At 51.6% G+C, this 12855-nt stretch overlaps 1 protein-coding gene across 1 annotated transcript; it reads right to left on the bottom strand.

Moving 5' to 3' along the window:
• Positions 1-3491: 3491 nt before the first annotated feature.
• On the bottom strand, positions 3492-10969 carry Btnl10 (butyrophilin like 10). The gene is made up of 5 exons (XM_042669529.1): positions 10864-10969; positions 10343-10696; positions 8974-9255; positions 6991-7200; positions 3492-4096 (listed from the first exon to the last, which is right to left on the bottom strand). Exons 1-5 carry the CDS (start codon positions 10943-10945, stop codon positions 3492-3494), a joined length of 1533 nt encoding a protein of 510 aa, XP_042525463.1. The 5' UTR covers positions 10946-10969.
• Positions 10970-12855: the final 1886 nt, after the last annotated feature.

Raw genomic sequence — 12855 nt, 5'->3', positions numbered from 1 at the left:
TATTCTAACATGCAAAGCCAGTAGGTCCTTGAAAAATCCAGTAGGGCTCTGTGGGAGTTCCCCTCAACCTGCAAGCTGCAGGTAAACTTGTTCTCAGCTCCTTTGGGGACTTGGTTAGGCTCTGCTCACTATACCGCATTCCCTTCTATTCTTTAAAGCAAGCGGCTATGCTTGAGACCCATGAAACAGCTCTGAAACCCTCTGCCTCCTCCTGAAGTGTGCGAATGGCAAAGCAGCTTCGTAGATAGGTCAGTCCAAAGACCAGCTCTGGCACCTGGCTAGAGCATTCTCAAAGGAAGGTTAGTGCCTGGAAGAGGCGCTGCCTCTCATGTGGAAGGTCATAAAACAACCAAGGAGCACCTAGAATGACTTCCTCAAGTGTACTTGAACAAAGGATGCTTGTTGCACCTTTGTTTTACATAGTAGTTAATGGGGATGCTAGGGGAGGTAATTTCTTAAGAGATTGTGACTGTAGAGATGGGTAATTGAAAAGACACAGAAGCTCTGTTGTTTCTGTGTTTCTGAAAAGATAGTGTTTTGTCCTTTGAACTGGTGTCTCTCTGATAGTAGATGGATTACACCGATCATCCTAGCTACTTAGGATTCTGAGCCAGCCCAGGCCAAAAATGTGCGAGATTCCTACTCTAAATAACCAGAAAACGAAAGAGCAGGACCCTGGTTGCTCACGCCTGTAATCCTAGCCACTCAGGGGGGCGAGTTAGGAAACCAGTCTGTGCAGGTAAGTCTTTGAGACTTTTATCTCCAATTAACCACCAAAAAAAGCCAGAAGTTGAGCTGTGGCTCAAGTGGTAGAGTGCTATCCTTGAGAAGCTCCGTCAGGGACAGCACCCAGGGCCTGAGTGTCCTGGTGGCCGCTTTGCCTCTGCCCCGTGGCCGTTGGAGGTGTGTACACCCCAGGGTGAATCCCTGGCCAGGCCTGGGCTCAGCTCCCGTGCATCCCATCTGGAGGGCTGTGTTGAAGGGGTTCAGCGTGGGCCTGGCTGGCCCTCTTTGCGCTTGTGCTGCTCTCTGGCCACGGGCAGGGCAGGCGCCTGCCTGTGGTCCAGACCAGCCCGAGTGTTGGAGGAGGCCTGGTGGAGGGACTCAGCACAGAGATGGACTTTCTGGTTCATTCGGCATCTTACAAATTAGAAATGGTGGTCGCCGCAGGATGAACGCCTGTCCTGGACGCGTCTCCTGGTGATTTTGCCACCAGCAGCATTCCAGAGGTAGAGAGTCAGGGACAGAGCCCAGGCCTTGAGTTCAGGCCCCAGGACCAGCGCCAAAACCAAAACAATAATAATAAAACCAAAAAACAAACTCTCTTGGCAACTTTTTTTTTTTGCCAGTCCTAGGGCTTGAACTCAGGCCTGGGCACTGTCCCTGAGCTTCGTTGGCTCAAGGCTAGCACTCTACCACTTGAGCCACAGGGCCACTCACTTCTGGCCTTTTCTGTGTATGTGGTACTGAGGAATCGAACCCAGGGCTTCATGCATGCAAGGTGAGCACTCTACCGCTGAGCCACATTCCCAGCCCTCTTGGCAACTCTTGAAAATGTAATAACTTACTATTGGCGAGAGCCGCCATGCAGTACATGAGGCCTCTGGAGCCTTTTCATTTTATAAACAAGTTTCTGTTCCCTTCACCCTGACCCCAACTTTCCACATATAATTAAAACAAAGGCTTGACAGAACTTGGTGAAGATACATACTTAATAAAAGATTTGCATCCAGAACACATCAGAAATTCTTTATAATCCAGTCACACAGAACTCCAGCCACCAGAGAAACGGGCGTGTGCAGAGGGTGGCTTGAGCATCCCGTGAGCACAGTCAGGCATCTATGAAGTAAGCCAGGATAGAAAGGTAGCTCTAAATGCAGGCTTGACCGTGTATCCCTGAAGTTAAATGGACTTATTCCAAATTAAGAACAAGGAGTGAAAAGCAAAAGAAAATTCTGAGGGTGGGGGTTGGGGGACAGGCCTCAAATTCCAACAGATTTTGAGGAAACATTTAGCGAGGAAACAACCTGGTTTGTTGATGGTGTTGCTACAATATGCCATGACCCCCACTTGGCTGGGTGCCAGTAGCTCATGCCCACAATCCCAGCTGCTCAGGAGGCTGAGATCTGAGGGTTGCAGTTTGACACCAGCCCCAGCAGGAATGTCTGTGAGACTCATTGCCATTAAACTATCTCCCCCTACCCCCCCCCCCCCCACAAAAAAATGCTGGAAGTGGCAGGGTGGCTCGAGTGGTAGAGCATGAGCCAAAGCAGCTCAGGGACAGCGCCCAGGCCCTGAGTTCAAGCACCAGGACCAGCACACACATGAAACGTTGTAGATAACTATCACACTTAATAAAAGGGAGAAAGAAAATTAAGTATCCATCCATCTCTACCTACCTTTACAATACTATGGGGATGACAAGGCTGGCCGATTCTGTCTAATCTCCCTCTAGTACTTTAAAGTCCTAGTCTTTCTCCAAAGTGCGACGCAAGGGTCCCTGGCACCCTACTAACTAACCACATTGGTCATGTGGAGCATGAGCTGGGAATGCTAGAAGCTCCTCTGATGTGTTTGAGGAAGTTATACTCCAGCACAGGCCAGGTTTGCTATCCAAGAAGGGTTTCTCATTCAGCCAGCGCTGGTGCCTGCCCCACAAGGACTCTACCTCAGACGGCATCCTACTGGAAGGTAAAAAACTTCAAATGCAATGTGGGAATAACTCCTAGGACAGGATCACCTGCTGGAAAGGATAAAGTCATCTCTTTAAGAGAGAAGTTAGGGGGATTCTAAATGGAGAGACAGAGCAGATGGCAGCCGGTGCTGGAGGCTGGTGTGGAGTGACTTCTGCAGGCCAAAGAGGAGCGCGGAGAGGAGCCCAGGACGCACCTGCTTCACAGCCTTCAGGACGGGAAGTGTGGGGTTGGTACGGCAGGGTTGTTTTTTCTGGGGCGGGGGGCGGGGGGGAGGCTCCTTGGCTGGGAGACAGCGCCTTGGAACCCTCGCAAGGTCTTTCCTCTGTGTCCTGACCTCTGCGGTGAGAGTCCACCTCAAATTCATTTACCTTGTTTTCCTCCTTAAAGGACCCATCTCAATATACAGCCACATTCAGAACTCCTGGGGGTTAGGACTTTAGTGTATGCATTTTGGGTCAGGGCACAATTCAGCCCGATGTATGGACAGGATTTGTTTTTAATTTTTATTTTTTGAACTTGGCGTCTGAGCCCTGTCCCTTATCTTTTTTGCTCAAGGCTGGCATTCTGCCACTTGAACCACACCTTCACTTCCAGCTTTTTGCTGGTGAATTGGAGATAGGAGTTTCCTATCTCCTATGAAAGCCAGCCTGGGCTGGCTTTGAACTTTGATCATCATATTGCTCCTCCCCAGTAGCTAGGATTATAGGCATGAGCCACCAGCCTGGCCCGCGGCCACGATTTTACATAGGTAGTGAGTGTGAGCGGGAGGCAGAAGTGAGAAGGTGCTGCTCCCTGCTAGGCACCCCGGGAGACCCCGGGGGGCCCCAGGGGCAGTGAGGGCCCAGCCCGCGGGGAGCCTGAGTCTTCCTGGGTCTCTCTGGCCACGGGGCAGAGTGTCAGGGGGCTAGGATCGTGGGTCCAGAGGCAGAAAAATGGCCGTAGGGGGCCAGAAAAGGACAGTCCGGAGAATTTATAAATGAGGGAAGCCTGGGTGGCGTTGTAGAAGGCAACCTCGCCCGCGCCACAGTCCAGGAGAACCCCGACCTGTAGGAAGGGCTCAGGAGGACAGAGGCGGGTCCTGGGGTAGGAGAGAGCCCGGAATCTCTTCCTGTAAAACTCTACTGCCCAGAGACCGTGCTGGGGAGACTTGGGGATTCTCCCTTCCCGGCCCAAACTCTCCAGACACACCCCCAGAATCCAGGCCCTCCTGCTCCCCACCTCAATTTCCCAGTAGTATCTTCCTGCCCAGAATCTCTCCTGGGCCAGGACGCAGGGGTCCTGGTCAAACCTGCGGGGGTTAGGAGGCAGGTCCTGTTCAAAGAGCAGCCGCGCCACACTCTTCTGATCCTCAGACACCATGAGTTTGGGGTTCGCAGTGTCAGGGTCCAGGGATGGGCTCACTGTGGAAAGATTGGAACATCAGGCCCTGGTGCGGCCACACGGGTGGCAGAACCCAAAGCCTGACAGGTGCTTAGCCTCAAGATCTGAGGATTGAAGTTCAAAGCCAGCCCAGGCAGACAAATCGACTCTTCTTTCTAATAAGCCAGCAAAATTCTGGAATAGGAGTTGTGGCTTAAGTAGTAGCATGCCAGTCTTGAGCAAAATAAGCCATGCAATGACATATGTTACTGAGTGCAAGCCCCAATTACTGCGCGTGCGTGCGTGCACGCGCATGCGCGCACAGACACACACACACACACACACACACACACACACACACACACACGAAAATAGGTATTCTCATTTAAAAACATCTTCTGAAGTTTCCCAACACATGGAAAACGATAGGCATTTGAGGAGATGGGAATTCAATTACGCTATAGACATGAATCATCATACTATATGATACGTACATATCACGTACAATTATGGTAAGTACCATGTATATGTAGTTATTTTTTGTTGTTGTTGCTGTTGTTGGTTGTGGGGCTTGAACGCTGGGCTTGAACGCTGTCCCTCGGCTCATCAGCTCAAGGCTAGCACTCTACCACTTGAGCTACAGCACCACTTCTAGTTTTCTAGTGGTCAATTGGAGATAAGAGTTTCATGGACTTTCCTGCCTAGGTTGGCTTCGAACTACAATCCTCAGATCTCAGCCTCCTGAGTAGCTAGGGTTATAGGTATGAGCCACCAATGCCCGGCTCATGTATATATAGTTGCATATTCACTGAAAATCATTTAACTTACCAAAAGTTGCCAAAAAGGGGCTGGGAAGGTGGCTCAGTGATAGAGCGCTTGCCTTGCATGCACGAGGCCCTGGGTTTGATTTCTCAGCACCACATAAGCAAAAAGAAAAAAGCCGGAAGTGGCGCTGTGGCTCAAGTGGTAGAGCGCTAGCCTTGAGCTGAAGAGCTGAGGGACAGCGCCCAGGCCCAGAGTTCAGGCCCATGACCGGACCAAAAAAAAAAAAAAAGTTGCCAAAAAATTGTGTTGAAAACACATACAGCATCTTCCATAAACATAGTGAAGTCATCGAACCCATAAGCTTACTATTGATACAATACTAGTTAGTGACTCTCGTACACCCACTGAGCTCACTCTGATTTGCCAAGTGTCCTTCCCAGTGCCCCCTGCCTTTCTCAAGCTTTGTCTTTCCTGCTCCCTTTCCAAGCAGCTTTTCTCTATGCTTCATGCCCACACGCTTGTGTCCACACTGGACAGCCCTGACATGTCTACCATGCGTAACAGTACCCTCTGGTCTCTCCACACCCCTGTGGTCTCTTCCACATGCAGGACGGTGTCTGTTATAGCCTCTCCCCGCTTTGCTTTCCAAGTCTTAGAATTACAGAAGGAACGAAAGTCTTCCAGAGAAGCTAAAACTTGGCTTTTACTAAGGTGTGGCATTTGATACCACATCAGTGCTGTCTGCAATAGACAACTACCTCATCCACCCACATGAGCACACGTGCGTGTGCTCTACATGAACACACACACAAAGAGGCATGCGCTCACATCTACCCCTGCACACATGTATGCACAAACACATCCAACTCATGAACTGCATGCACTTCAACACACACTTGAACACACTCAGATATATGCGCACATTCATGTGCACACATGCACATACAGATGGCAAAGATTTACACATGGGCCCAATGTATGGACAACTGTGTGCAGAAACACACCTGCATATAACTCATGTGTACACACATATATACATGCTCACACGTGCGTGCATGCAAGATGAGCATGGGAGGCCAGCGAGGGTCTCGATTCACCTCCTTGTGCCGCTAACCCATCTGTCTTCTGTCCCCTTGAGTCTCTCTGGGCTGTTCTTTTCCTCTTTCTCTTCCTTTTCTCTTTCACTCTGAGGTTTGAGTTCACATCTCTTCTTTTCTCTCCATCATACAACAGTACACGATGGGCCAAGGCCAGATCCGCATGCCATGCCCATCCTTTTCCCTTTCAGAGCCACTCTTGTTTCGCGGTCCCAGTGGAGGCCGCTGCCCGCTCAGCCTGTCTTTGAGGCCCCCAGTGGAGGCTGCTGCCTGCTCACCCTGCCAGATGCACAGCCCCGCGGAGCATGGTCAGGAGAGCGGGCCCCATCACAGCCCTGCCTGTGCACGAGGTTGCCTTTTCTGTAACTGGCAACGACACGTAAAGATGTGACGTGTAGAGTTCTGCCCAGACTTTGTAGCTGCACCCTCGAGGCTAGAGCTTTGCTCAGGTTTGAACCTAGGTTGAAGATGGTCCCAGTGTTCGTCATTGGAAGTCTGGTCCTCAGAATTGGGGGTGCTGCCAGTTGTTGGGACTTGTTGGCGATGGGGCCTCTTCAGTGTGTAGTTAATAAGGACATCAGCCCAGGGAGGTAGTGGACTCCCCCAGGTCCCTGGCTGGCTACAGGGCTTGTTATAAAGAGGGAGCCTCGTGTGATCTCTCATACGCATCCTGCCACACGCTGTGTGTCGTGATGAGACCCTCTCAGAGGCTGACCCAGCCAGGCCAGCTGGCCATGACCCTTTCCAACCGAGAGTTAAATCAACCTCTTAAAAAATACATCACCCAGCTTCAGAAATTTGGTTACAGTCATGGGAAAAGTACAAGCAAGGGGCTGGAACTGAGATGTGGGAAGCCAACCAGCCTGCCCAGAATTATCTAGTGAAGACTAACCAGCCAACAGATCTCTCGGAGGTGATAGGTTCTCACTGGATGGCTGGTAATGGGGTCATTCCCCCCCCCCCCCCGTCTTTAAGGGTAAAGGCAGTCTCTGTGTGCTGGCGGGGGGGTGGGGGTTGGCATCCAGGCCTGTTGTTTGAGGGGGCAGACCTGTCTCACAGCGGACCACACTCACCATGCAGTGGCTCAGCCTCAGCTTCGCTGGGGCTGGGTCCCTGCTGCTGATCCTTTGCTCCTTGCTCTGCCTCCTCCTCCAGCCATGTTCTGTGCTCTCTCTGGCGTTTTTTAAAGAGACAGACGATTCCAGCTATGACAAGTCCCAGTGAGATGCAGGTCAAGGGCAGCACTAATCTCCATTCCGTAAAGAGATGCCTGGAGAAGGGGGCTGAGGGCAGCAGGGGAGCAGGTGAGAGAGCGTCTTTCACACTGCAAGGCTGACAGCTTGGAAGACATGGTGTTTACAAACCAGTCTGAAAGGCCCATGAACGCACAGACATTTGAATAGGTATGGTACTTTGGTACCATACATATTCTGAATGTTTATGTCCCATCTCCACAAGTCACATACTGAAATCTTAACCATGAGACGGGGGATTGGGAAGTGGGCCTTTGAACATGATATAGTCATGTGGGGTGGAGCCTCAAGCCTAGCATTGGAGCCCTTATAAAATGGATCTCAGAGAGCTCCTTGTTAGGGTGTAGTGAAAAGTGCTATCTATGACCAGGAAGCAGACACAGTACCTGCTGCCCCTTTACCTAGACTCTGACCTGCATCCAGGGCTGCTGTTTGTGGTTTAATCGCCACCCAGACCCAAGTACGTGTTGCAGCATCAATCAGAATGGAAGAGGACAATTGTGCATATATACAGAGAGAATATAATGATTATATATCTACTAGATATCTACTTATAAAGAGAGACAATGAAATATTAAACTGTGATGATTCGGGTAAAGGATGCATGAACTTCTCTATTATTTCTACAAGTTATTTGTAAGGTTGACATCATTCTGAGTAACACTTCTAATAGGGCAGGGCACTGGGGCTCACTCCTGTAACCCTAGCTATTCAGGAGGCTGAGATCTGAGGACCACAGTTTAAAGCCAGCTTGGGCAGAAAAGTTGCTAAGACCCTTATCTCCAGTTAATCAGCAAAAAGCTGGAAGTGAAGATGTGGCTCAAGTGGTAGAGCATGAGCCTTGAGTGTAAACACCAGGGGAGAGAGCAGGCCCTGAGTTCAAGGCCCAGGACTGGCACAAACAACAACAGCAGTGGACGTTTAATGGAAATTTAGTCAATAAATGACTAAATAAACTGTGCTCCGTTTAGACAGTGAAATATTATTCAGCCATCAAAAGAATGATCTCTCAGGCCATCAAGGAGGGAGCTGAGTGCTGGTGGTTTGTGTCAGTCATCCTAGCTACTCAGGAGGCTGAGATCCGAGGATCACAGTTCAAAGCTAGTCCAGGCAGAAAAGTCCCTATGACATGTTTTTTTTTTGTGTGTGTCGGTTGTGAGGCCTGAACTCTGGGCCTGGGCGCTGTCCCTCAGCTCTCCAGCTCAAGGCTAGTGCTCTACCACTTGAGCCACAGCGCCACTTCTGGCTTTTTTTTTTCTGCTTATGTGGCGCTGAGGAATTGAACCCAGGGCCTCAGGCATGCAAGGCAAGTGCTCTACCACTGAGCCACTTTCCCAGCCTCCCCATGACATTCTTATCTCGAATGAACCACTCAAAAACTGGAAGTAGGGCTGTGGCTCACGTGTTAGAGCTCTAGCCTTGAGCAAAAGAGCCTAGGGACAGTGCCCAGACCCCGAGTTCAAAGCCACATGACTGACAAAAACAAACAACCTCCCCCCTAATCTATTGCATATTTTTAAGAGCAAAATCAGAAAAATGAATACTGAAGCATACCTTGTCTTGTTCCTACAGCACAAGAAAGGTCATGTCCCTGACCCTCATCTTTGACCCAGCTCAGCAATCAATATCCAGACTGTGTCACCGAGTCCCCAGCAGGGCTGTGGACGGGGCCAGCTGACCAGACCCGGCTGCCCCGGGCAGCACAAGCCCCTCCCGCGTCCCCGGGGTGCAGGGCCGTGGGCACGGCGCGCAGTGGGCACGGTGCGCAGTGATTGTGAAGACAGAATGGCACAGAATACTCACAGGGCAGGCGCCTCGCAGCTACTTTACTCTCAGAGAGGAGAGGGTTGGAGATGGAGCAGGTCAGACCGTCTGTAGCCCTGTCCTGGGGGGCTACACTGGACACCACGCCGAAGAGGCCTGTGGCGGCTGAGACCGAGACGCGGGTCACAGCAGGCAGCGTCTGTCCTCTGAGGTCCCTCCACTCCACCCGGGGCTCTGGGTACCAGCCTGCTGAGCTGCACGTTGCCCAGATGCCTTGGTCCTGTTTGTCAATCACTTGGATTTGAGGGGCTGCGCCCAGCCCTGTGGAAAGACATCAGTCAGCTCAAATCTTTGTAGCCACAGCCTCTTCCACTTAAAAGAAAGCTTAAAGAGTTTTAGTAGGTGCTAATAGTGTGTGTGTGTGTGTGTGTGTGTGTGTGTGTGTGTGTGTGTGCGCGCGTGTGCACTCATCAGTCCTGGAGCTTGAACTCAGGGACTGGGCACAGTCCTGAGCTTTTGTGCTCAGGGCTAGTGCTCTAGCCACAGCTCTGCTTCTGGCTTTTTGCTGGTTATTTTGAGATAAGAGTTTCACAGACTTTCCTGCCCAGGCAGGTTTTGAACTGTGACTTCAGATCTCAGCCTCCTGAGTAGCTAGGATGACAGGCGTGAGCCACTGGTGCCCAGTGTAGTACTAACAAATTTTCACCAACTGTGTATCATGACTACTGCAGGACCTTATTATCTAGATGAAAAGAAACAAAACAAACCAGAAAAGGACCAGGAAGACAGATTGAATTTCCTCTCCTATACTAATTGACCAGGATCTGTGTGACCAAAGACCAAGCTCTGAGTCGTTTAGGAAAACTTCTCTTTACACCCCTGGCTTTCTCTCTTTCCCCCATATTCTTTTCGTGTTTTCTTCTTTCCCTCTCTGGGTCTCTGCCCCTGCCTGTCTTTTTTGCTTTTTCTGCTTCTCTATCCTTCCATCTGTTTCATTTGTCTTTGTCTTCTTTCCATGTTTTGTCTCATTTATTATTCTTTGTCTTTCTTTCACTCTTTTTTTGCTTCTCTCTTTCTACCTCTGTCTTTCCAATCCTCTGATCTGTTTGTCTGTCTGTCTCTGTCTTGCTCTGTTTCTCTGTTTGTCTCTGTCTGTCTGTCTGTCTCTGTCTCTTCCTTTTCCTCCCCATAGTCTCTCTTTCCAGATGTAATGGAGGGAGGAAGATGAGCAGGCAGTGGTGCATTGGGAAGTGCATCTTGGGGAGACACGCAAGGTGCAGAGCTTGTGGGAAGTTGGGTCTCCAGCTTTAGAGCTGTGGGCCATGAGGCCCTGAGGTGCGGTGGTTGGTGTGGTGAGGGCCGAAGCCCTGGTGACAGCTCTGGGTGATGGGAGGGCTGCGCTCCTCACCTGCCACCTTCAGCCACAGGGTGGCATGGCTGTAGGATGTGTGCTCCTTGAAAAGGCAGTGGTAGGTCCCATTGTCAAACGTGGTGACGTTGTGTATCCTCACGGCGGCCACACCCCCGTCCAGGCTGTCGCTCACAAGCGCCGTCCTCCCCCGGTACTCCACCATCTGCTCTTCCTGGGCGTCCCTCCCGCTCACCCACACGTGCACGGCTGGCGTGGGCTGCTCCCGGTACCACCTCAGCTCCATGCCCTGGGCGCTGATGCTGGGGGCGAGGCTGCACGGAAGCTCTGTGTCCTCCCCCACAATCGCCAGGACGGGGTCTTGAGGTGCAAGGACACAGAAGTCCGCTTTCCCTGTGAGAGACGGAGCCAAAGGACCTGTGTCAGGCCACGCGTCTTTGTCTTGGGGGGGGGGGGGGTGAAGGTTCTCCAAGCCTGAGGGAGCCTCAGCTCAGCTCAGCTCTGGGCATGTCCCTTCTCGGCTGGGCACCGCCCCAGGGGCAGGGGTGGGGCTGACCTACCGTGGCCAGTGGGCAGCATCTGCAGGAAGAGGAGCATGACGAAGCCTGGCAGAGAGCAGTCTGCACGGGCTGGCTTTGCCATTCCTATTGGAAACACAAGCCACACGGAGGGACATGCCTCAGATGGGGGCGGGGGGCAGGGGGTAGAAGGCACCAGAGGAGTGAAGGAAAAATGACCTTGATAGAGAAAAGCCACTCACTCACGCTGCCATCACGTTACTGATCACAGTAAGAGGACAGCCGTCCACCGGGCGCCATCCTGCTCCCCGTACCCTTGGCTGGAATGGGGTTTGTTTTCTAGCCTGTCTCCAGACTTTACAGTTATGAAACACCAGTGTGCTAGGGAGACAAGCCAAGCTGTGGAAAACAGAACCACACCAACAGCGGCCCTTCGGGAGCACTGCTTTCCTGGAAGAATTGTTACAACACGGAGTGTGGAGGGGGCCAGTCCCGCCCGGACCGCACCCAGATGGGCGTGCGGAGACACTCAGCAAACACACTGGCAGTGTTGTCTGTTTTGTTTTTTTTTTAAGTCACTAACACCTTTTAGTCTTCACAATGATAATCATCAGTAGTTTTTTGTTTGTTTGTCGGTCGTGGGGCTTGAGCTCTGGGCCTGGCGCTGTCCCTCAGCTCTCCACCACCTGAGCCACAGCGCCCCTTCCAGTCACTAGTTTTTAATAGTTATCGTAAGCTCTGTCTGGGGAGAAGGTTTCTGGAAGCAGGGCTGTTAGCTGGGGGGCCTCCCGGACACAGCATCACGTGACTGGCATTGATGTCGGCAAAGGGTTTTGCCTTCATTGGATCTTCCCTCCTGGAGAGCCTGTGGGGTCTCCCTGCCTCGTGAGCGTGAAGGGAGAGGAGAGGGAGCTAAAACACCAGGGGTTTTCGTGAAAGCAGAACACACGCACCTCACTTGAGTCCAGAGGCCAGCTTCCGGGAGAACGTCGGTGGCTTCCGGTGGCTTCCGTCCGTGCACCTTCCCAGCAGGGCATCTCCAGGTGGCAATGTGGGAAGAGAAACTAGAAACCCAGCTCTCTGGGTTTACAGATGCCTTCTCGCTTGCAAAAATAACCAATTCTGACCTTCTGGCAGGTGCAACAGAAAAAAAGTCTCCTAAGAGGTGTGGCCCACATTGCTGGGGGCCGCAGATAACGCTGCTGGTAGGAGAGATAGGGGAGGAGAGTAGGTGCGGTGTCCAGGGCAGGCGGGTGGCAGCAGAGCTGGTTTGGGGCCTTGAGGTTCTAAGGAAGGTGGCAGGCTGAGCCCCGCCGAACACAGATGCGGAGGGAGTCAGACTGAGAACCCCTCCGTCAACCTGGGTCCAGTTCCTTTCAGAACGGCGTTAGGGTAGTGTGGACTTTGCCCTTTCCTTTCCCCTGCCACTCGGTCTGAGGAGTCTGTCCTCCTGGAAGCCTCTGTTGGTTCTTAGAACCAGGACTTGTTTCTCTGCATCCAGTGCCAGTCCTGGGGCTTGAACTCAGAGCCTGGGTGCTGTCCCTGAGCTCTTCTGCCCAAGGTTAGAGCGCTACCACTTGTGCTCCTCTTCCAGCTTTTTGGTACTTGGATGTAAGCATCTCATTTACTGTCTGGCGTGGGCTAGCTTCAAGCAGCCATCCTCGGGTCTCAGCCTCCTGAGGTGCTAGGCTGAGCAGTTGGTGGCTGGCCCATTTTTCTCTCTTACTGACTCAAAGCTTTGGGTATCTTCGGGACAGTGAAGTGTTTCATTTAATTTAGCAGAGAGTACAGGATTCCTCGGGTTCTATCTGCTCAGAGCTGTTGAGAAAATACAAGCTCCAAATCCTCCCTGCATTTCTCCTCATGAGAGGCTTTGATAAGCAAGAAATTCCCTCCCCCTCCATTTCTTTTTACATAACTAAGAATTATGGTGGCTTGTCTTCATCATCCTGTGAACTGCTTTAACTTGGCTCCACATAAAACTCAACTCACACATCCTTAGGTGTCGGGAAAGGAGGATTTAGGTTTTACCAA

Source organism: Dipodomys spectabilis, unplaced genomic scaffold (assembly GCF_019054845.1).
Source record: "Dipodomys spectabilis isolate Male_0828 unplaced genomic scaffold, ASM1905484v1 ptg000496l, whole genome shotgun sequence".
Lineage (NCBI taxonomy): Eukaryota > Metazoa > Chordata > Mammalia > Rodentia > Heteromyidae > Dipodomys > Dipodomys spectabilis.
The sequence above is the reverse complement of the archived record's forward strand: the minus strand, read 5'-3'. Positions and strand labels throughout refer to the sequence as shown.